The 25,369-nt window shown below is 41.1% G+C and overlaps 1 protein-coding gene across 3 annotated transcripts in view; it reads left to right on the top strand.

The window, feature by feature from the left end:
* The window catches only part of si:dkeyp-23e4.3 (rho GTPase-activating protein 7), a 134,812-nt gene that overhangs the window by 106,323 nt on the left and 3,120 nt on the right, over positions 1–25,369 (top strand). For all 3 annotated transcript variants that reach the window (XM_021321968.2, XM_012873408.3, XM_012873409.3), the window contains 14 exons: positions 537–608; positions 696–777; positions 1,833–1,896; positions 1,990–2,525; positions 2,612–2,810; positions 2,903–3,265; positions 5,398–5,696; positions 7,288–7,461; positions 13,804–13,966; positions 14,199–14,397; positions 15,506–15,719; positions 21,213–21,327; positions 21,416–21,601; positions 24,446–24,675. In XM_021321968.2, coding sequence (XP_021177643.2) covers positions 1,840–1,896; positions 1,990–2,525; positions 2,612–2,810; positions 2,903–3,265; positions 5,398–5,696; positions 7,288–7,461; positions 13,804–13,966; positions 14,199–14,397; positions 15,506–15,719; positions 21,213–21,327; positions 21,416–21,601; positions 24,446–24,675 — 2,735 coding nt within the window. In that variant the 5' untranslated portion in view covers positions 537–608; positions 696–777; positions 1,833–1,839. The remainder of the gene's footprint in view (positions 1–536; positions 609–695; positions 778–1,832; positions 1,897–1,989; positions 2,526–2,611; positions 2,811–2,902; positions 3,266–5,397; positions 5,697–7,287; positions 7,462–13,803; positions 13,967–14,198; positions 14,398–15,505; positions 15,720–21,212; positions 21,328–21,415; positions 21,602–24,445; positions 24,676–25,369) is intronic.

Here is a 25,369-nt window from a genome sequence, read left to right as displayed (position 1 = left end):
ACAAACTTGCTATTTTAAACCAGCATTTTATTCTACTGATTAGCACAGTCAGTGACAATTGCATTACTAAGAACACGGTCTGCGTATGTGTTCACCAGAACATGATGCCATGCAGCAGATACAGGTTTTCCTGGCTGCGTGGCAACGGAAGACTCTAAACGTAACACTCAGGAACCCGTTTTCTAATCACACAGCTTCGTATATCAAAGATTTTGGATCATCATCAAGTTTTACTAGCCTGAACTATCCTGTTACTAATATAGACATAATAGAAGCAGATTTTTCTGGAGGTGATGTCATAAACACGGCTCGTTATCTCAAGTCTATTTTTAGTCGACTCATGATTGGAGCTGGATGTCAGGTAAAGAGGAGTTATTACAGTGTTTTCTTTTAAGAGTCAAATAAATATTAGCTCTCTTTGTTTCCATTCTAAATCCCAAAATGTAAACTAACTTTACCTGCATCTGCATCAAGTATTTGTTGGGAGCATGAAGTGGTTCTAATAAAAATGGGGCCGTCTTGCTTTGTGTCTGCAGAGATTGAAGCCAAGGAGGCCTGTAATTGGCTGCGAGCTGCTGGCTTCCCTCAATATGTGCAGTTATTTAAAGGTAAATATGAAGTTTATCCTGTGCTCCAACATAAGGAAAACATTCAGTTTTCCCTCAGGGGACCATTTGTTGCTTTGTGTGTGTCAGACTGCAGGTTCCCCATCGACACCGATGTGGCGAAAGATGATCACAGCTTCCTGGATAAAGATTCCCTCGATTCACTGTGCAGGTAACAAATCAACCATTTATTCCCAACCCTGTTTGTGTTTTTTTTTTAGTGTTCTTGTTTTTAGTGGTCTGACATTTTAAGGTCGAGCTTTCTTTTAAAGATGCAAATAACCAAAAACAACTATTCAGCACTTTTAGCTAGGGATGCTGGATTTTATGTTTCATTCTTTGCTCCAGAGGACATTTTTGAAAGTGCGTTGCCCAGTTTGTCAAAAGGCCAAAATCTGCCGGTTCCCAGTTTCCAGCCGGATGGTCACCTTCTTGTAGGTGCTGGGTTGATAAAATGATTTGATTGATTATTTAGAATTTATAACTTCTTAAAGATTTAATTTTTGGAAAATCTGGATTTCATTTAGCAAATGCAGTCATTGGACTTCCATGAAGAGAATGGCATGCAATGCTGAATGTATGTTTAAGAAATATATTGTCCAAATACTGTAAAGAGGAAAAAATTTTTACCATAATACAGAGCACTTTAACTCATTTACCTATTTTAAGGTAGGTTAAACTTACACAAGTGAAGTGAAGCCTAAGTTTAGCTCATGAGCAGCAAACATTGTTTACAGTGGCAGGGCGGCCATCTTGTTTTACAAGCATGTTTCACAGCTTGGATTTAGTTGCACTTTCAATTTAGGTCAACTTCCAGACATAAAAGCAAGTTGTTGTTTTTTTATAATTTCTTTCTGTGAAATAAAAAGTAGGGCAAAAAATCGATCAATCGCATTTGATATAAATAAGTCGGACATTTTAGTTTTAAGCCATGACAGCCAGCCCTACCTTTTAGTTACCTCTGGTAACCGGGGGACTTCTCAGTACATCTTTGAGAAGTGGAGTAAAAATCTCACATGAGGAGCAATGAGGTAAATAAAGTTAATCTGATCTGCATGTGGGTTTTTGAGGTCTTTAAGGAAGGAGCTTTTATACCAGTAGAAAGAAGGGACGCTAGGAAAAAAGGTGTGGAACCAGCGCTCCTGAGGATGATAAGCCTTGTATGAATTAAAACTGAAAACCTTGTGGAGCCCGAACAATAAGCCATTGTTCTTTTCCTGCTTGCAGGCGGTTGATGACCTTAAATAAGTGCATGGAGATGAGGCTGGAGCTTTGGAGATCCAAACGCAAGGTGAGCGTTGGGAGCAAACCTGAAAACTGAGGGCAGAAATAATCTGGATGCTGAGTTTTGGAAGCCGGTAATTAACAGTTTGTCTTTCTGCAGGGAGACGACTGGGAAGAGGAAGACTATTGCGCCATCAGCCCAAACTGGACCTATGACAAGCAGACCCAACAGTGGCGGCGCATCAACTCCTCTGAGGAGACACCGGGGCCCCGGGACCCGTCGGCGTGCGACGACCACCAGGACGTCTGCTCCGTCCACAGCTCCAGCAGCACGGACAGCGAACGTCACGATGGTCACCGAGAACTGGTCCCCACCTCAGCGGCCGTCCCCACGGATGAACCGGAGACCAGCCGCAGCTCCTCCCGCTGCTCCTCCACAAACAGGACCCCGTCCCTGGACACCTCTTTCAGCGGACCCCCGTCCCCCTCCGGGGGGTCGTCCACTGTAAGTCTGGATGCGGAGGTTTGTTTCCCGGACAAACCACCGAGGAAGAAGTGCACCACCCTGCTGAGGAAGATGGAGAAGCTGAGGCTGAGGCGGGCGGGCGGCGGCCGCAGCGGGACCCGCCGGGACATCAGCGGCCCGGTTCTGGTCCGACACAGAGAGAGGATGTACAGGCAGCTTCACCCGTCAAGGTGAGGAGACTGTTACCTAAACTGAGACGATGTTAAAACCAGCCGGAGCCGTCCCTGAAAGACTTGTCCTTCCTCACCGTCTCCAGTCTGCAGGTTCAGCCCAACAGCCACTCGTCTTCGTCGCCCTCATCTTCGCACACCATGAGCAGCGGCAGCAGTAGCACCAGCCAATCGGAGAACAGCAGCACCGTCAGCACGCCGAGCCCCGTCACCCGGGTCCGGAGTAACTGCAAACGCTCCAACAGCGGGGTCGGGATGCAAGGCGGGAACCAGACAGATGCCGAGGTGAGATCCTGATCCTTTTTTTTTTTATCCCGCCGCTGAACTTCTCTTCCAGCTTTAAACCGAGACCTAAAAGCTCCGTTGGACCCTTTCAGGTGTTTAGGAACCAGGTCAACAACAACAACAGCACCAGCCAGGAGAGCGTGATCTTCCAGGTGCCCCACGGACACAAACCGGGGACCTTCCCCACCTCCCTCGCCCACAAACACATCCTGTCCCCGATTATCGACAGCACCTCCGTCAACTGGAGGACCGGCAGCTTCCACGGGTGCAGAGGGCGGCCCGGGAGCAGACGGGGGGGCGCGCCTCCTCTGGAGGGCGGAGACAAAAACCCGGGGCGGATAAACGCGCTGGATCAGCGGCTGAGCGTCTACGACAACGTGCCCGACGACGCGCCGCTGTCTGAGGGCGACGGCGGAAGCGGAAGTGATGTGGAGCGGATCAGTGAGGAATCAGAGGTGGGTCACAGAGTTCTGATTCTGGACCTTTTTATCTACGGAGTTAAAATTCAACACATCATTTTAACTGAACTTTAGAATCAGTGAAGTGCAGAAGACATTTTGAAGGATTCCTGTGGAGCTACTGTCCAGAAATATTTGAAAACTCAGATGATTGACTTTCTGGTTCTTTTTTGCAATTGCAAGCACTGAATTTTGCCCTTAATTCTTGTTTTATATCATACAGGAATTATACAGTCTAGGTGAACGGCCATAATGGATAAATCCAGTGGTTTTCCAACTTTTTCTGTTTCACCCAACTTTGAAGAATGCAAAATGTTCCCCCATCCCAACAAGATAAAAAAAAATTGTTCTCTCCTCTAATTTAGGATTACCCAGAATCCCTTTTTACATTTTACAACAGTTTCTAATAACTGGTATTTTTCAACATTGCCACATTTCATAAACTATATGATATTAACAACATAAAAGGTTTTATTTTGATGCATGACTGTAGTCAGAAGAAAGGATAAAACAACAATGTTTACTGTCTGCTGATGCAGAATGTTCCCTCGCTAGAAAGATCGCACGTTGCGTTTGGCTAGCCATGAACCTCTTCAGCTAATATAGACCAGCTATAAATATGGCAATACAATATCAAGACTAACATAAAAGACAAAATACAGTTACCTTTCAGGGATTAATGTCCAAAGACATTCATGGCCATGTTACGTCAATGTAGTGAAGCCTTTGCACTGAAGATTTCCCAGAATCCCTTGCTACTTATACTACTGACTGCAGGTACAGATCAAACAGCAGATGGTGCTGTTATCCCGTTTACAAGGATTTATCTGTAAATTCTCCTCAGACCTTTTTAATTGTTACGTCTGCGCTGTGTTTTATGGACAAAAAAAGAAATCACTAAACAGACATGGTAATTCTTGACACCCATACCCCCCGTCATGCCTTTACGGTCCCCCTAGGGGGCGCACCTTACAGGTTGAGAGCCACTGGATTTACGTAAGAAAGAAGAATCTGTTGAGTCATGGTTTGTGGTTGCTATGGTGATTCCCGCCTCTTTTAGAGAGCAGAGCCAGCGATCACAAAGTTGAGTTTAAAGAGCCGCTGTGTGTAAAATATGCGTTGGATTTAAATAAATCTGGCATCTTAAGCGGGGGTGATTCTGGCGAACACACGTGTACGATTTTGTGTGTCCACATTGTTAGAAGATTAGAAGCACAGTTTGAATTGCCACCCTAAGCTGTACAATAAGGCTGTTATTTGATTTGTGTAGATAATCGGGCTGTACGTTTCGTCCCTTGTGATGTTAAACCAGTTGTAATAAAAACAATTCAGAGCAACAAATCCATTGGGCAGAAGCAGATTTGAGTGATTTTCTTTGAAAGTATAGGGGAAAAGAAGTGTAATTAAAACGCTTGTTTATAGTTTATACCCTATTTGACTTCTAAAAAAGAAACTTTTTACGTTTTGGAGAATTTTTTTAGTATGAAACACACAATGTTTCAAGACTTGTTCAGTATTTTTAGAGTCCAATATGGCCCCAATCTATATAATCTATTTCAATAATCTATTATACAATAATCTTTTTCACAAGACACCTTAAGATCTGTATTATATACTTTAAATGCTGAGCTTCCTTACAGTTGGAGCTGATAAATATCAGGCCCATAGTGCATTCGGATCCAAAACAGTTGAAGCGAGAAGATACTTTTCCACCCTTTGGCTCTCCTGCTGTGCTTTTAAAAAAAATCTTAAATGAAACCCTATACTAACAGCAGTAATTCAATCATGGATATTGACTCTGGTAAATTTGACTCCTTACGGAGTTGGAGCTTTTCTCCATAAAGTCTGAAATATCAAATTCCAGTTGAGATTGAAACTGCACGGCCGTCTCTGACAACTTTCATCAATCTCTTCAAATGGGTTTCTGAATTATGAAAGAGGCTGCTTGGAATGAAGGTTGATAAAGAATTTGGCAGCGGTGGGCGGGAGAGTAGTTATAAAACATTACTGAAGTTTTCAGGAAATACCTTTTTATTTCCCCCAAGCTTGAACTTGGAGAACGTGGATGTGGCGCTCTGAAGGCTCTCTGCACATTGACGGGGAATAATTCAAAGCTGCTCTGCTCACAGGTGAGTCCACTGATGGCAGGTGAAGACGTCTTCTCCGCCCTCGACGGCGTTCTGGAGCGAATCAGTGACCTCCAGCAGCTCGTTGTCTCCTGGTCTGAAAACATGTCGGAGGACGATTGTCAGAGAGGTTCCTCCTCTTCCTCGCACAACTCCCCAGCCCATGGATCCTCTGCTCCTTCTCCCTGCCCTTCCTCGCCCAGCCACATCCACCTGGAGGTGCAGCATCCAGAGGAGGAGGACAGCTCCGAGAAAGTAACCGAGGAGTCCAAGGTCAGCGGATCATCGCAACCCAGGAGGAGGTGAGTTTAATCTGAATAAATCCAGATGCAGTTTCTGAAAAATCACTTACAGCTTACTTTCTGAAACATTAGCTTTTCGATTTTGTAGATTTTATACACTACTCTTCCAAATTGACAGGTTACTTTAAAGACCTTATAAGTCACTTTTCAGAACTCACAGTTGGCTTTCCGAGACTGACGGGCTACTTCTCAGAACTTGTATCTGACTTTTTGGGACCTATGAGCCACTTTCCTAAAGTTACATTGTAGTTTTCATACTTTGCAAGTTAGTTTTCAGAACGTTACTTTTGGGAATTTAGGCGCTAAATTTCTATACTCACAGGTACAAGTAACTTTTCCAAACTTCCACGGTACTTTTTGGAACTTAAAGGTTACTTTTTAAAACTTGAATCCTTCTTTTTAGAACTTACAGATTACTTCCTAAAACATACGATGTTGGTTCCCAAAAAGTATCACTTTTCATAACTTATACGTTTGTTTCAAATAGTACCACTTTCACAAACATTTAACTTTAATCATTGGTCCCTTTATGAAAATTAGAGGTCGGTTCCAGAAATAGTCTAAAAAATTATCATATTTAGTACGTTTTGATGATTTACATGTACTTTGCCATACCAACTTTATTTATAAAGCGCTTCAGAACAACCACAGCTGAAACAAAGTGCTGCACATAACTGCAAGCTATGAACATACTTGCAGTTGTAATTTTAACTCCTAAATAAAGAGCATTCTTTTTTATGAGAAATTTTTTTTTGACCTGGTAGAAAAAAAAATCTATATTAAAAAAAAAAAAAAAGCTAAATTGCTGATTGTGTCTAGTAATCCTGGCAGGAAACCGAAGGTTCTGATTCGGTTTTGGTTTACAGGATTTAAATTTTCCATAGTTGCATTCTTGCATTTTGTGGCATTTATTCGTTTTAGGCAGGATGTAAATGAAAAGCTTTATTTACTGTGTGCTGCATTAGACTGTTTAAACATTTTAATACAGAAATGTGGGCATGATAAAAACTGTTTAATACATGCTTAAAGGTTGTTGTGTTCAAAAGGTACTTTTAATCTGACAAACGATTATTAGTAAGCATATTTTGATTTATTGACTATCACCTTTATGTAGATTAAATGAGCTTCAGTACAGGCCTACAGCATGTACATAATTAGGCTTTAATGTCAGATCCCTTTAATTAACGAATAGACAGGGTGGAGTCTGGCAATGGTTGTAATCCTTTTCCACCTTCATAAATGCAGGGACTTCCCGTTAACACAATAATACACAATATAACCATAAGATCTAATTAAATTAAAATCCTTCAGTGAAAAACAAAAAACAAAACTGTTTCTGTCAAACAGATTTTCCTTCAGATCCAGTGAAACAGTAAATCCTGCCTATGACTTGTTGAGCAACAGCATGTTGAGCTTAAAGCCTTTTTAACAAGCTTTTTTTTTGTGTTTGTTTGTTTGCCTTCCTCGTTGTAACATTGATGCTTTCTCCGCTTTTCCTTGACGCAAATCTCCTTTCACAACAAGTCTTCGTTCGCAACATAACTGCGATCGCAACATTTCTGCTCTGAGATGCGTGTTTTGTGTCCTGCAGGGTGAGCCGACAGCTCTGCTGGTACAGCAAGCAGAACCGGGCCCCTTTGACCTCCAGTCCGGGTCTGGAGAGCCAGTTGGCCTCGCAGATCCTCCGGCTGCAGAAACTGTCTCTGCTCAAACTCACCGCACTGATGGACAAACACTCCCCGTCCAGCAAGCAGGGATGGAGCTGGTAAGGAGCGATAAGGGCTGGGGAGGGCTGGATGGAGTAGATGGGTTGGTGTTTGAGACCCATAGCTGTGTGGAGAAACTTCTTCAAGCAAACAACTGTGGGAAGGAGGGCAGTTGGGCGGGTGGAGGGTAAATATTTCAGGCACACAGTCATTCATTATTCATGACTCAGGTGCTTGGGCTGAAAAAACACAGAACATCAAGAAAGAGAAACTGCTTTCCATGTGCCTGAGCTGGGCCTGTTCTGATTCATGAAATTTTGCAAGAGGCAGCTGTGAGAAATGTTGGTGTTTTTTTTTTTTTGTTTTTTTTTTGCACCTAGCAGGTGGAGGGGGCAGCTGATTAAAATTCAGAGCCAGGTGGCAGCTCAGGAGAGAGGAGAATATCTGCAAAAGTCGAACAAATAGCACCGAGTTCAAAGAGGAAAAATCTCCAGAATGGGAACCAGAGGCAGGAAGTGTTTTTAGTGGCAAACACGTTAATTGGTTAGTCTCGCTTTACCCACATTTAACTTGAGTTAAAGCGTGCCAATCATTGACTTAGAGCCCAGTCTGCTCTAATTGGCCAGCTTGGGAGGTCCTCTTACATATGTAATTAGATGCCAAGTGAGCAGATACCACAAACTTTACGAGGTATTGCTTAATTAGTTGCCAACACAAATGCAGCAGCGCAATGAAGTTCTAGACACGGTGAAGTTCAGCCAGAGCGTCAGAATGAGGGTCAAGGGGGATTTAAATGACTTTTTTTTAAAACAGGACATGGGCGTAGCTGCCAGACAGGCTGCTCTGAATATTTCAGAAGCTGCTGATCTACTGGGATTTTAACGGACAACACCCGTCTCTGTCCAGGACGCAGAGAAAATCCGTGGCTGAGGTCCGAGGAGATGACCTCAACAGGGTCATCTCCTCCGATAGAAAAGCAACAGCAGCAGAAATGACTCGTTACCAACCAAGAGACGCAGAATACCGTCTGAGCACAACATGCCGAACCTTGGAGTAGTTCACACTCATTTGTAGAATACAATTCTACAAATGAGGAAAAACGTTTCCTGGTCCGGTTTGGCTCAGTTCTAGCAGCGGCATTTAGACGGTAGCCGAGGTGGGACGAGATGTTGTTGCGTTAAAATGCCACAAGATTTCTGATCAGTAGGGGCGGGCCTTTGTCGTATCCTTGTATCGTTGAAGCAAAAAGTTTCTTATTGTGATAAGAACTCTGAGTTTATCTTGACAATGATAAACTTAAACTAGATGTGTCTGAAAACCCCCAAAACAGCCAGTATTGTCAGGATCGTTCCTTTGGCTGTTTTCTTCACTGTTGGTGTTTTGAGAGGATGAATAAATAAAAAAATCTAATTAAATGCAGTTATTTCGTGAAGTTTGCCGATAAAAATCACGCTTTCTTATGTAACTAGTGTCCTGATGAAACGTATTTCTAATTTTGTTTTAATATGTTATGCTATTACATTTTTGTAAGGACAGTATTTGTGTTTATTGGGCTAATTGACATGCAGTCAGTCACCTAAAAACCTGCAAGAAGCTGTAAATAGTCTTTTATCGTCATTTTTATCACTATCACTATAGTACAATATACCATAGTAAAATTTTAAGTCCGCCTGTACAAACTCTATCAATATCTGTCAGCATGGGGCCTTTCTAAAATAAGTGTTATTTAATATGAGTGTTTGAGACTCTTATTTTGAAGTTAGAGAAGGGTACTTCCTGCTTTGCCACCTTCTTCTGACACACTGCTGATGGAGCTGGCCACAATCTCTCGCCACACCAGCAGTGCTTATCTCCAGCGGTCATTGGGCGACAAGCATGGTCCTCCCTGGACAGGTCGCCAGTCCATCACAGGACAACACAGAGACACAGCGGACAAACAGCCATGCATGCACACACGCGTACTCGTACCAATTAGAGAGACCATGTGACCTAACAGCCATGTTGTTGAACTGTGGGAGGAAGCCGGAGTACCCAGAGGGAGCCCATGCATGCACAGGGAGAACAAGCAAACTCCGTGCAGAAAGACTTTGGCTAAGAATTGAAACGTTCTTGCTGCGAGGCAACAGTGCTGCCATGTAGGCCCAGTTTGTGATAAATAAAACCTTTATATAGCAGGACAAACTTGTCTCAACAACACGGATCCGTCCTGCAGGTAATGATCACTGTGTCTGATTATTTTAGCAGCAGCAGGAAGATTTGTTGCTTTCTGTTTTGACTAAACTCCTTAGATCGTGTTGCATATTGTTATTTTAGATTCGGGGATGCAGGAAACTCTGGAAATGTTGAACAAGATCATTAGAATGTCATAGCAGCCCGTGTCTGTGGATAACTAGAGCAGCTATAACTCTACGTCTACATAGCGTTAGCATATGACTGATTTGTTGTTTTTAAAGCTCTGCTGTTGTGTGAAACTCCAGCACTGTGGTAATCTCTGCCCGCCCAGCGGTTTTCTCTACTTTACTGGCACGCTGTCAGAGTGAAATTTAGGTGAAAACGGTGACAGCTGCTGATGTCTGGAGTGATTGCTGCCGTCGTCTGTCAGTCAAACACATATCTGGTTGTTTTGACGGCACTTTCGCGGATGCTGGGAAAGTAAAAAAATAAATAAACTTTACTCAACTTTCCGCAGTAAATCCATGCAAAAGACCCTCGTTCCCCGCGCCGCGTGCAGCTCAAAGTCAATGAAAAGCAGGACGGTTGAAGCCTGACAGCCTGCGTGTGAATCTCGCTGAGGCGGACGACCGGCGTTCCTTTTAAACTCGTGGAGTTTGCGGCGTTTCTGGATCCCAGCTTCTGTCTCAGCGGCAGAAACAGCCCAGAGCGCTGCTGCTTTCACTCCAAAATAAGTTTTACAGTTTCCTCATTTTTGTTTTTTTGTTTTTTGCCATCTCATTGCATCACCAAAGGTTTGATTTCAAGATGCTTTCGGGCTGTTTGTAACACCTGGGCAACACATTCTCGATGCTGACTCTCCTCACGTTGTTCAAATCTTTCCCCTTTGCAGGACAGAAAGGAATTCTTATCTTGAATATAAATTAGATTAATTAAGCACCTTTACCATAACACAATAAAAAGCTGTTTACTGTATAGAGGTAAAAGTATTCTAAAAGTATTTATTTGAAGCTGTTACGTATTTAAAAGAAAAAAAAGTTTTCATTGAGGCTAAATATTCAGTTATTTAAACTAAAAGTGTTTGCCCCCTTACATATTCCCTATATTTTTGCCTTTTAGGTCTCATTTAATGATAAATACAGCAAAGTAAAGATTGTAGTAAGGTTTCTAAATGCTAACTTTCTAACAAAGTATTAAACACACAAATAAAATAAGCCAACATGGCGCGATAATTTATTCAGAAAACCTTTATCTACAATCAAAGTGAGCTACTAATGGACAACGCCCCTTTAACAGAAAAAAAGCTGTCCAAACCAACCTGGTCCTGTGAAAATTTAATTGCACTGACATCTGGTTGTGAGAAACTCAATACATTCCAAAAATGTGTTTAATCACAGGTAATCCATGATTTAAAAATACGAGGTGATTGCTTTTCCATGTAATTCCAGGTTTATTTGTTTTTTTCGCCTCTTTGGAAAACCATGAAACCATCATTTGAAAACTGCTTTTTTGCGTTTACTCAGTTTATCTTTGTCTGATATTAAAATTTGTTTGATGATCCCAAACATTTAAGTGTATCAAAACAAATTTTTCACATCACTGTAGATGTCAAGTGATGAGTCTTCCATACAATAATGTTGGACATAACATGACATTTTTTGGTTTAAAGATCTTTGTTAGGTTTCATGCAAAGTTCTCGTTCTCTGATTAACTTAATTCTGGGTTTTGCTCAGCTTTAGGTCATAATCATAAAAATGAACAGATATGAAGAAATTGTGTATATATATGATGATGGCAAAGCGATAAAGGATGAAACATTGGGGGAGAAATTCATGTTTATTTTAATGAAGAGCTTCCTGGGCTCACATCGTTTATCCTCCTTGTTTGTTCTGCACTAAAATGACTGTTTGCGAATTTAATGAGATTCATGTTTTGCCTCCTACACTCAGCTTTTAGTTAAAGTCCTCATACGAAAAAGACAAATTCCTGTTTAATAATATTAAATAAACATCCATAAACTCTACATGTTTACTTTGCAGAACATTTGTGTAAACACACAACCTGCTTGCTTTATGCTTTAGAAGAAAACCAATTAGATTTTTGCACAGGGAGTTACGCTCAGTGAGATAAGGCTCAATGTGGGAAATGAGCATTTAAACCCCTCCTGAAATTACTCCTCGTAGATATTCGTCTTTAATTTTCAGGATCAGACGTGTGTTTGGAGGCAGACAGAGGAAAAAAAGGCAGCAGGTTGAAAACAAAGCGATTTGGCTCCTTTGATTCACTTCTGTTTCAGCATTTCAAATTGCTCAATTTTTAGTACAAAATATTTACATGTGATTCTGCTAAAGAAAACATTAAGTAACCATTTGTTGTGTAAATATGCAGTTTTTAACAGGTACGTACAAACAATGAAGTAAAAACTTTTCCGCATAAAAAATAGGAACACACTGTTCCTTCGTCTCAAAAGGGGTACACCTTAGATTCAGTTTTTTTTCCATCTTTATTCTTTCCTTGGAGGGTGGGAAAGCAAAATTATAAGCAAAACCCTAGTGTGCAAAAATAAATTGATCTCTGTAAACCAAAATACCAGGAAAGAGTTCAAAATACAAACTTACACTTGTGTTATATGTGAAAATGGAGATTTTAGACAAAACCGAGATAAATGTATGAATTTCAATGCTTTTTATAGAAGTTTGCCTCACTTAGAATGGAGATTGGAAATTGCGGGTAGCTAATCTACAAAAATGTAAAAATTACAACCCGCAGCTACCATAAAAACTACAAATGTAGTCTGAGATGTCAAAAACTATGGAATAAATTCAAATTTAAGCATAAATGTATAGAATGTTTAGTGGAAAATTAGCTAAGATAAGCTAATTCTTTGCCAATTAGCGTGCTAACAATGCTAAAGCTAGGGACTTGTTGGTGATTTTAATTACCAAATGTTTGTCAGAAAAAAATTTATGAACTTCTTTCAGTACTCTACATGATTTCAAAGAATATCAGAATAATTACTACTGGTGTTTATATTACGGTAGTTGATTACACAGATGGAAAATGGAGGCAAAGCTAGATTTTCATTAGAGGTTTAAGGTTTTGGGGGGGGGAAATACTGAAAATCCCCTGTTTACCAGTTACATTTCTAGATTGTTCAGCATTATAAAACCCATCAAATGCAACTCTAACTCACTAAGAGGCTTCTTGGTCAACACTTCTCAGCCCATAGTGATGTGAACCTGTATATGTAGAAAAACAGCAACCACAAGAGATGGAAGATATTTATTCAACAAACATACTTTATGCCCGGAAATTCAGAAAATTAAGGTAATTGCATTTTTCATATCTGCAAGCGCAAAATTTATTGACTCATTGCACATTTTTGGACATAAATTAACAGTTGAAAACCAAAAGTAATTAAAGTGAAAAAATGAATAGTAAAAATTGTCCCTTAGGCACTCTTTGGCTTAATGTTCCTGCAGAAGAGGAGCAAGAAGAAAAAAAAAACTCAATGGTTGAATAATCTATTCAAGTGTTATCATTTCAGCGACTTAATCACTGATCCCAAAGTGAGAAGTTAATGATTAAAAATTCAGCAATTAACTGCTGATTGGGACAAAGCGTGGCACTCGGAGGCACTTTCCTCAGAATAGCCCATTTGTTTCCGAGAGCCACTCTTGGATGTCGTAGAAAAAACCGGAGGGATTTGAAGAGAGCCGGTGCAGTACGTCCGCTTCAGAGAAAGAGCTGACGCCAGCACGAGAAAGGCTTCCATTTCTGATTGTTGGAAGACTTTAGGGCTATTTTAACAATTCATAACGTTGTTTTTACGATTAATAATGTCAGAAGCTTTGGAGAACACTCACCAGCACCAACTGTGAAACAGACCAAAAACATGAAGTCATTCAGAAATTCTAGTCTCTTTGATAAATGTCCGTGTTTTTCCTCCAGTGCTGATTAGAGCGGCACACACATTTCAGCGATCGCTGGGGATTTATGTAATCAAAAAGTGTTTATTTTGGCTTTTCCTTCAAAAGGAAACGGATCGGCCAAGTCAAGCTTTTTTTTCTTTCTTTTTTTACACTTGACTTACAGAGATCGCAAATTCCCAGAGCCTTTTCCAAACAGCTTCACAGTCCCCATTAATTTCCAGAACTTTTCCCTGTACACACTGCTGGATTGCTTCCTTCTTCACCTCTGGGTCTAATGGGGCTTCTGGATTTTTGCAGGACTGTTCCTAAAACTCTGACCAAGACCCAGATGACAACAGAGGGGAAAGAACAGCAGGTGTTCGGGGTTCCTCTGCTTGCCAGTGTCCAGCAGACGGGAGAACCGCTTCCTCCCTGCATCCTCAGAGCGCTGGTTTACCTGAGAAACGAGTGTTTGGACCAGGTAAACGGAAGCGCCATATACGTATTATTAGAAGTCAGGAGCTCTACTGGATATTTTATAAATGGATGAGTTTAGGTCACCAGTGGCCAGTTTAAATAAGGCTTTGAAATATATTGTTTTAGCAAGACATTTGGAGTGATTTTCCGTTTGTTCAGAAGGACAAACAAAGAATGGAGAAACAGGCCAGGATAAATTAAAATTCTCATGTTTTCCGATGTGTCGCCTCTCTCAGTTGGGTCTTTTCCGGAAGCCCGGGGTGAAGTCTCGGATCCAGTACCTCCGAGAGATGGTGGAGTCGGACCCCGACGGATTTTCGTACGAGGGTCAGTCGGCTTTCGACGTGGCCGACATGGTGAAGCAGTACTTCAGAGACCTGCCCGAACCCATCTTCACCAGCAAGCTCTGCGGGACATTCCTCCACATTTACCAATGTACGTGGAAACATATTCTTTACACAAGAATCCGGTCTTTTACTTATATAGGTCTTGAGACACTTGATCAGATTTTTTTTATCCCATATTCCAGTTTGTATTGGGATATGCCAGAGATGCTGGGAAGCAATATTATGTGTGCTTCTGCTGTCAAACAGACTGTAATATTAATAATCTCAAATGGAAGGGATTTAATATTTCAGTACATAAAAAAAAAAAAAAACAGATACAAATCTAGGCGTACTATGATTTTTATGGCAGTTTTCTTGGTCAGGTCTCCCTTTACAACAGATTTCTGATTTCAGTGCACTTCCTGGTTAATTAAAGGTATAATAGCATGCAAATTAGCAAAAATTGGCACCACACTGACCACTGGATGGCAGCAGGGTGATTCTAATACAGTCCTTGGGGTTTGAGGCAAATTTGCAACAGTCGTCTTTTATTTGGTTCAATTGCAAATTCTGTGTGTAACTTGTAAATATTGTAATAGTCCAGCAAAAAAGAGAAGAACTTGCTCTGCAGCAGCAGGCTGTCCACTGACAGTAGGCCTCTGTAACAAGCTCCGCCTATGTTTTTAATCTGCTGAATATAAAAACAAATTCCAAATATTAAAAATGTTTATGATTCATAAGATGATTATCTTGATTTTGGGCTGTAACCTTAAATGCAGCATGTTAAATGATCAAAATTATAATGACAGCTCTAGGGTGCGTGAATCTGGATAGAGTGGAAGTCTGGTCCAATAACCAGTCTAAATTACAGACGATTTAAAAAAAAAATTATACCAGTTTTAAATTTATTCAAAACTGAAATCATAGATTTGGCATATCATCTTCTACTTTAACCTTTAAATCTTAAACATATGAGCTTCATAGTAAGGCGCCACACCTACATTTGTTTATTTGTGTACTTCCACAGCACCATTATAGCGCCACTTAAAGGCCTGACATAATTAAGATGTTTCAATTCATTTATTGAAATTCAACAACTGAATTGACAAATCGTGTTTTAAAATTCACAGATTTTTTTGTAAAACTGAAAGCTAGTTTCCTTTAATCTTACAAAGCAAAGTAACCTTGCAGGTGTGCTGCTGTGTTTTTCCTTCCAGACTTTCCCAAGGATCAGCAGCTGGTCGCAGCTCAGGCGGCCATATTGCTCCTTCCTGACGAGAACAGGGAGGCTCTGCGGACGCTGCTGTTTTTCCTGCGAGACGTGGTGGCCTGCGTGGACGAGAACCAGATGACCCCCACCAACGTCGCCGTCTGCCTGGCCCCGTCTCTGTTCCACCTCAACACCATAAAGAGGGAGTCCAACGCAGCCAGGTGAGCCAAGGCCCCACAATCTGGGTTTAAGGAGCCAGTTCTGAGTTTAACTTGCTGTATGAAATCCTCAGCAGAGGATGGGAGTGACTGGAGGGTGCGAGGGTATCTGACCCACATTGTCCTGTTACATAAGTCCTTACAGCAGTTATATAAGAGCCCTGCTGTTTGCTGCCTCTCGGTGGGTTTGCTTCAGCTTTGGCCTAAAATGAAAGAGGATGAAAATCAGAGGAATTCTGAGGTTTTTCTCTGACTTCTTGTTCTGTCGTTTCAAATCAACAAAATGTTTCACCTGGACTTTTTTTTTTTTTACTCGGGTTGTATTTTAAATGTTTGCCTTTTCTTTTGCTGGAGTCAAAAATAATATGACTATGAAACATGTTAAATTACAGATCTGTGAGTTACTAATTAACCAATTAATTGGCCAGTTAAAAACGAATTAAAGAGCAACCATTTCAGTGTTATCCAAATGAAACCTTCGTTCCTCCGACCCGATATCCTCTTAAGACCTTTGCTTTCTGCTGTTTGAGCCACTTATATTCATCTTCAGCTCTTTTCCCATTTATCATATCTAGCTGTTTAGTTGTGACAGAAACCAGATTCTTCTCGCTGCTTTTGTTGCATCAGAAGAGGTCCTGTTTCTGAAACAGCTCTGTTCTCAAATCTGGACCAGATCCGGCTCTTTCACTGACCTCAGTCCTTCAAATGAAAAGCTGTTGGCTCAATTCAGAGAAAAAAAAAAAAAAATTACATAACCTCCACAAATTTCCCTCTGGCCTCAACTTCCCCCCCAGATATGAAAGAAAATATGTGGCCGTCATCAGCTTTGAGCTAAAAAAGGAATGAAGCAAAACAAAGCTAACGGCTGGGGAAATAAGGATATTCAGCTATACGTACTAAATTAATGCACAACAGAGCGATAATTCTGAGCGAGAGAGATCTATATGTACACACATATATATACATTTAAATATATGTGTGTATGTATTTTCAATAAGGTACCTGATTAAGAAAACCGTTTGAAAATAACCTTTATGCAGTTATTCGAGCTTTATTTTGCCCAGATTTCTGTATTAGAAATGTTTTTATTGGTCAGTTCTAACCTTAAATGTTTTGTTTTCATTATGTGAAGGTAGAAAATCCTCATGATAAATAGATTTGAGTTGCTGAAATAAAACTTTTCAATCATCATTGTCATCTAAAGAAATGTTCACATATGTCTATAATTTGCATTTCCCTGGAAAGAGGGCCCATTAATTGATAGCAACGCAAATAAACACTTTAATCATTAAAAACAAAAGAGAATGCAAACAATATATTTTTATTTCCTAGCTGAGGAATGTTTCCCAAGTTTAAGAAATTATGACCAAACTACTCTCCCTTAAAAACTAACAGCACTTATCAGACATTTCAAGCTCTGTCTGGTTGTAGCAAAAAAAAGCCTCCATGTAGCTTATAGAGTTTTATTGATCAAGTAATGACCCAAAGTCTAAACATTATAGGCAGCTGACAGCAAGAAGCAACGGGTTGGGGAGGGGAAGCAATAATCTAACCATAAAACCAGGGGAAACTCAGACATTTCTTCTAAATTTCAGTTATTGGGAAACTTTTGTTTGCTTGTAAACATTAATTCAGCCAACCTGATATGCTTTTTTTTAAAACTGCAACGCTTGTTAAATGTTTTTTCTGGACCTTTAGCATGCATATCCCTCCATGTCGGACTTCCTCCTCTCCTTTCCTGGCAGAATTTACGGCTCCACCTTATTTCCGTTCTGCCTCTTGTCAGAAACCTGTGGCCCATTTTGCTCCTCGTTGTTTCTGATGCCGTCTATGAAGTTTCCTTCATGTTCTCGTTTCAGAACATTTGGCCTCTGAAACGTGACGCTTTTTAAGCGCTTGCAAAAAGGGAACTAAAAGTGCAATTTTCTTAAAATTAGTATATTTTCCTTGATTTGAACACCTAAAAAAGACCATTTGCCAATGTAATGAGTATTTTTACCCCTAAAATAAGATAAGTAGACGCACTTAAAATAAGAACAATTAATCTCCATCATATTATGTCATGTGCAAAAATCTTATTACATTGGCAAATCATCTTATTTATCTGCTCAAATCAAGGAAAAATATACTAATTTCAAGAAAATTTCACTTACTTTGAGTTCCCTTTTTGCGGTGTACCTCCCGTTTGCTTCTCGTTCCGAAACATTTGTAAATCCATTTTTAATAAACCAACACAAAATAAAAACTCAACAGTGATTTCTTCCTATAAATCTACCAGGTAACTCCAGCAGGTTCAATTCAATTCAATTCAATTCAATTTTATTTATATAGCGCCAAATCATGAAACATGTCATCTCAAGGCACTTTACAAAGTCAAGTTCAATCATATTATACAGATTGGGTCAGATTATACAGATTGGTCAAAAATGTCCTATATAAGGAAACCAGTTGATTGCATCAAAGTCCCGACAAGCAGCATTCACTCCTGGGGAACCGTAGAGCCACAGGAAGAGTCATCTGCATTGTACATGGCTTTGCTGCAATCCCTCATACTGAGCAAGCATGAAGCGACAGTGGGAAGAAAAAACACCCATTAATGGGAAGGAAAAACCTCCAGCAGAACCAGGCTCAGTATGAACGGTCATCTGCCTCGACCGACTGGGGTTACAGAAGACAGAACAGAGACACAACAAGAGAAACAAAAAAGCACAGAAGCACACATTGATCTAGTAATCTGTTCTACATTAGATGGAAGTAGCGGGTGAGCCGTCTTCTCTGGATGATGTCACAGTTAACAGAACGCCAGACCAGGTGTACCTACTATGAAGAAAAAGAGAGAGAGCAAAAGTTAAAAGCTGAAATGACGACAGTCATTTCAATGTAATACAATGCAAAACTGGAGAACAGTAGACTGAAGAACAGTAGAAATCAGTAGAGTGAGAAAAATAGGCCCTGATGTCCTCCAGCAGCCTAGGCCTATCACAGCACAACTATAGAGATAGCTCAGGGTATGAGCCACTCTAACTATAAGCTTAGTCAAAAAGGAAAGTTTTAACATTAGTCTTAAAAATAGATAGGGTGTCTGCCTCACGGACCAAAACTGGGAGTTGGTTCCACAGGAGAGGAGCCTGATAGCTAAAGGATCTGCCTCCCATTCTACTTTTAGAGAGTCTAGGAACCACCAGCAGACCTGCAGTCTGAGAGCGAAGTGCTCTGTTAGGAACATACGGGGTAATCAGAGCTCTGATATATGATGGAGCTTGATTATTAAGGGCTTTATACGTTAGAAGGAGAATTTTAAATTCTATTCTTGATTTAACAGGAAGCCAATGAAGGGAAGCTAAAATTGGAGACATATGATCCCTCTTGTTGATTTTCATCAGAACTCTTGCCGCAGCATTTTGAATCAGCTGAAGACTTCGAACTGCATTTTGTGGACTTCCTGATAGTAAAGAATTACAATAGTCCAGCCTTGAAGTAACAAATGCATGGACTAGTTTTTCAGCATCACTCCTGGACAGAATGTTTCTAATTTTGGCGATATTCCGGAGGTGAAAAAAGGAAACTCTGGAAACCTGTTTAATATGGGATTTAAATGACATGTCTTGGTCGAAAACAACACCAAGATTTTTAACTTTATTACCAGAGGCCAAGTTAATGCCATCCAGATTAAGGGATTGATTAAGAACTTTATTTTTTGAAGACTCTGGCCCAAAGATTACAACTTCTGTCTTGTCAGAATTTAAATGCAGGAAATTTAAAGTCATCCAGCTTTTGATGTCATCAAGACATGACTGCAGTCGAAGTAACTGATTGGATTCATCAGGATTTATGGATAAATATAGCTGAGTGTCATCAGCATAACAGTGGAAATTAATCCCATGCTGTCTGATAATTTTGCCAATCGGAAGCATATATATAGTAAATAGAATTGGTCCAAGGACTGAACCCTGTGGTACTCCACAAGTGACCCTAGAGTTTGAGGAAGATTTATTATTAACATGAACAAACTGGAATCTGTCCGACAGATAAGATTTAAACCAGCCTAATGCTTTTCCCTTAATCCCTACAGTATGCTCAAGTCTTTGTAGGAGAATATTGTGATCAACTGTATCAAATGCAGCACTGAGATCTAACAGGACAAGTATAGACACAAGTCCATTATCTGAGGCCATGAGAATATCATTGGTGACCTTCACCAGAGCTGTTTCAGTGCTATGATGAGCTCTGAAGCCTGACTGAAACTCCTCAAGTAGGTCATTACTTTGTAAATGTTCACATAGTTGATTAGCAACTACTTTCTCAAGAATTTTAGATAAGAAAAGAAGATTAGATATAGGTCTGTAATTTACTAACTCATCTTGATCAAGAGATGGTTTCTTAAGTAAAGGTTTAATAACAGCTACTTTAAAAGCCTGTGGTACATATCCATTTACCAAGGATAGATTAATCATGTCTAAAATAGGACCACCGATCAGAGGGAACACCTCCTTAAACAACTTGGTTGGGATTGGGTCTAACATACAGGTAGAAGGTTTAGATGAAGCTAAAATTTTAGATAGCTCAGAAAGCTCTACTGCTTTTAAACAGTTCAGACACTGCGCAGGTTCTAAGGATTCCTCCAATGCTGCCTCACTTACTGAGGATGAGGTAATCATGTTTGGGAGGATGCCAATTATTTTATTTTTAATGGAATCAATTTTATTTATGAAGAATCCCATAAAATCATTACTGCTAAGAGCTAAGGGAATGGATGGATCAACAGAGCTGTGGCTCTGGGTAAGTTTGGCAACTGTACTGAAGAGAAATCTAGGATTATTCTTATTCTCCTCAATTAATGATGAAAAATATGCTGCTCTAACTCTGCGAAGGGTCTTGTTATACAACAATAGACTGTTCTTCCAGATTAAGTAGGATTCCTCTTGGTGTGTAGAGCGCCATTTTCTCTCCAATTTCCTAACATTGTGCTTCAAGGAACGCAGCTCTGAATTAAACCAAGGAGCCAGCTTCCTGTGAATAATCACCTTCTTTTTCAAGGGAGCTACATTGTCTAATGCAGAACGCAATGACGAAGTCATACCGTTTACAAAGACACCTATTTGTGAATTGGAAGAAACAACATTGCTGCCATCTACAGGGCATTTCTGCAATACGGAGGATATTAAAAAGGGGACAGACTCTTTAAGTTTTGATACAGCATTATCCGATAAAGATCTACTATAATGGAACCCTCTTTTGGGGGTGGAGAACTCAGTTAGATTAAACTCAAATGTTATTAAAAAATGATCAGATAGGACAGGGTTGTGAGGAAATACTGTTAATTCTTCACAATCAATGCCATATGTCAGCACAAGGTCTAAAGTATGGAGCCAAGAGTGCGTCGGTTTATGCACATCCTGGTTCTGGTTGGTGTCGTTCATGTAAAATAAAACAAACTAAGAACACAACATGCTTCCCTGGTGACCTTAACATCGAGGCTCTGTGTTGTTGCTGTAGATCCGGTCACAGGAAGCACAGTCTGGGCCGCCCGGACCAGCGGGACCTCAGTGAGAACCTCGCTGCCACTCAGGGCCTGGCCACTATGATCACTGAAGCCCAGAGACTCTTCCAGGTACTCCTGAACTGAAGATTTAAAAAAAAAAAAACAATTAATGTTTTACAACAGAAACGTTTCTGAATAAACTAAACCGTCTCCGCAGCTCCCGGAGTTCTGGCCCGGGCAGAGTGTGACAGAAGGTTCCTTTGAAGGAGGCGATGAGGAGCTGGAGGAGAGGAGGAACGGGCTGCTGCAGAGGACCCAGCAGCTCCTGAGCGACGCCCGAGAGAAGAGTGGAGGCTGGGAGAACCAGCCGGCTCCGGAGAACGTAGAGCTGGCCTTCAAGAAGGTGAGCAGATGGAGGGTAAAGACTGTTTTTACATCACTATAGTACGTCTTTTCACTAGAAAACACTTAAGATGACACTTTGCTGAAGTGTAGAGTGTAGGACTTTTATAACGGTGTAAATCTGCTGTCCCCTAAAAATAACTCAACATTGACGCTAATGACTGAACTGCTGGTACAGCCCTCAGTCAGCTGTTTTTTTTACATCTCTGGTGTGAATGGGGAGCAGGCGTGTTAAATTCGCTGTGCTTATACGTCATGTCACGCAAAGGATTGTGGGATACCTTAGTCAGAGAATAGACTTTAAAATACTTCTGTTAGTCTATAAATCACTGAATGGCTTAGCACCTAAATACATCACAGACTGGTTATCAGTGGATCAACCCTCCAGACCACTAAGGTCTTCTGGCTCCAGCCTGCTCTGCAGAACCAGAACCAGAACCAAACATGGAGAAGCAGCATTTAGTTACTATGCTCCACTGATCTGGAACAAACTTCCAGAAAACTGTAAAAGTGCGGAAAGCCTGAGTTCCTTTAAATCGAGATTAAAAACACATCTGTTTAAAATTGCCTTTGAATGTTCAAGTTAAACTGTTTTTAATGTTTAATGTACTTTTTTTGTTTCTACATTCTATCTCTATTTGCTTTTATTCCTATATTTTAATCATGTAAAGCACTTTGCATTGTCTCTGTACTGAATTGTGCTATATAAATAAATGTGCCTTGCCTGAAGGCTCCTTAGCTCTGGTAAGGGCTGTCTAGATGTTCCTATGCTAAATTAGCCGCAAGAAGCATACAGGCTACTTCTCCTCCCTCCTTCCTGACTGACTATTCGGACAGCACTTATCATGGCGACGGATGACGCATTTATGCATTGGCTAAAAAGTCATTGCTCTAGAAAAGTATTCGGATGGAGCATGTTTAGCTGTTTATCAGGACAGGATCATGATATCTAACCTGACACAAGCCAGACCAGTGTTGCCAACTCCTCAGTAAGGAAAGTAGCTATTGGCTGGTCTAAAAGTCGCTAGAAGTCGCTGAATGACGTCATCGCCTAATTTGCATAATCTGCCACATGATGTGATGTGCATATTATTGACGCTGTGTGAGAAAAAACCTCGTTAGAGAGAGACAAAAAGTGAGTAAAAACACTCAGAATATATATAGAGCTACTTTTTTCTGTCTATTAATGTTTATTTATTATTATTATTTTTATTTTATTTTTTTTATTTTTTAATGTTTATTTTATTACAATACTAACCCTCCTCCTTTACCCGTGTTTGAGACCGGCAAAATGAACCATAAAGAGAAACTATGGCGGAGTTACAAATTTTTTCCTTTCAACTTTTTTTCAACATTTTCTTTTTTCTCTTGTGGTCCACTAAGGAGCCTACAAATCACGGTAAAACATGAACATGTGGCTGTGTGAATCAAATGCCGTAATATATTTAAGATAAAATATTTCAAATTCAGTTATTTATGATCAACCTGCGCCGTCAATCCCGGCGCATGTGCGCTTTATTTGCAGTCTGGACGCTGACGGTAAACATGCTGTGGCTCTGACTGCAGCGCTGAGAGGGACTCCTGCGGGAGGGGGAGAACGGGGGAGGCGCCCCACGGCAGCACCTGCCGCTGGAGGACAAGAGTATGAACGATACGTGCTTTCACGTCAGAGTCTCCAAAAGTCGCTAGATTTGTCGCTAGTCGCTTTTTTGAAAAAGAGTCGCTGGAGGGGTCTGAAAAGTCGCTAAATATAGCGACAAAGTCGCTGAGTTGGCAACACTGAGCCAGACGCATGTCGCTCCGCCTAGCTCCACTCACATACATCTGGGACACCGCCAATAGAAAGTGATTTCTCCAACCAATTTTATGGTCTGGCCAATCAGGACGCAGGGCTGGCATTTCATAGATGTGACGTAGTGGAGACGCGACTATGACATGAGACTGTTTTGATAGCAATGGCGGCTCGTCGAGGAAGCAAGCGTTAACATTGATGCTGCTATTTCTTCCTTGTGGTCCAATCTACCTAATATTGTTTCATTAAAAGAACATCAGAGAACGGCTCTGAAGGCTTTTGTTGGTGGAAACGATGTTTTTGCCCTTCTCCCGACCGGATTTGGCAAGCGGTTAGCCGCTAACAAGCGGTTAGCCGCTAACCGTTAGCGCGAACCATATTAGGAGGCCTTTAGTCCTCAACGCGGTCGGCCCGGGATCGACTCCGCCTCGCGGCGCTTTGCCGTCTGTCTTCCCCCCTCTTCCTGTCAGCTCACTGTCAATAAAACGCATGCCACTAGAGCCGTAAACACATAAAAAAAAGTTGTTTTTTCCCTGCGTCGCTCTCATCAGCGTCACGGGTTAGCTTCGGTGTGAGTGGTTGAAATAGCACGTCGATAAAGATGACAGACAAGTGGCTTATCCAATCATATGCAAGGATTTTTGATATCGCCCAGCCTTCAATAAAGGCAATTCCTATGGAGAGGTCCTAGATGTATGTGAGTGGAGCTAGGCGGAGCGACATGCGTATGGCTTGTGTCAGGTTACATGATATCAGGTTGTCTTTTGAAAAACAGACGCATGTGTTATGGCAGCATTAGTCTCAGCGACCAGTAAGAAGTGATTGAATTTGACTTTGTAAAGTTCCCTGAGATGACGTGCGTTGTGAATTGGCTAGTTAGTTAAATAATATTAATTTGTTTTGGTGAAACACTTCAAAACAATTTCCTGGGGTTTAGTTCTGGGGTCAAGCGGCTTTTGTTTTATCAGCTTTATGTCTCCAGTCGGGCTCTTCTACCCATTCAGTGATTATCACGGCGCCACTAGAATCCTTTTTCTCTCTGTTCGTCCTCAGATGACCGACGGCTGCCCGCTGTGGATGTGGCGAGGCGCTGTGGAAGTGGACGCGCCGCAGCAGGACCTGCTCCACCGGCTGCTGAGGGAGCAGCAGCTCTGGGAGGGAAATCTGCACCGGGCTGCCGTCATTCGGACTCTTTCCAAGGACACGGAGGTGTACCGCTACACCCTCCAGGGCCGGGGCCACGATCTGGGCTCGCAGCCCCCGCAGGAGCACCTGCTGCTCAGGTAATGAGGCAAACCGGGCCCCCGAGCTGCACCCGCTGAGCGGCCAGGACGGAGAAGTCACCGTACCCTCAAAGTGTCAGCTCGAGTCAAACGAAGCAGCGCGGCTTTCTTTTAGAGGGTTGATGAAAGTTTAAACACAGCCTAAAGTCAGATGAGACATGACAGTATTTGTGTTTTGGAGTTGGACAACATTGCTGAGCGCCGTTTCAAGTTCCCCATCTTTATGACAGCTTGCATAAACTTTAAATTACCCCCTGAGAAAAATGGGAAATCACAACGGTGCTGGAAAAATAGAGAAAGAAACAAGACGATGCAGCGATGTCCTCAAGTTACTTGGCTCTGTTCGGTAAACATGATGGGAACTAAAAGTAAGTCAAATCTTCCTGAAATTAGTGTTTTTTTTCCCTGGATTTAAACAGGTAAATAAGACTATTTGCTAACGGAAAAAGATTTTTGCACTTAAAATAGTTACATTTCATCTCAATCTTATTTCAAGTGCAGGATATCTAAGTATCTTACTATACACTGCAAAAACTGACCTAAAAATAAGTGAAATGTTCTTAAAATGTGTGTTTTTGTCCTAGATTTGAACAGGTAAATAAGATTATCTGCCAGCAGAATGAGTATTTTGACCCCTGAAATAAGATAATTAGACATCCTGCACTTGAAGTGAGATGGATTGTTCCTATTTTAA

The sequence above is a fragment of the Fundulus heteroclitus genome, chromosome 11 (genome assembly GCF_011125445.2).
Source record: "Fundulus heteroclitus isolate FHET01 chromosome 11, MU-UCD_Fhet_4.1, whole genome shotgun sequence".
In the NCBI taxonomy this organism is placed as follows: domain Eukaryota; kingdom Metazoa; phylum Chordata; class Actinopteri; order Cyprinodontiformes; family Fundulidae; genus Fundulus; species Fundulus heteroclitus.
This window is presented reverse-complemented; position numbering and strand designations above follow the sequence as displayed.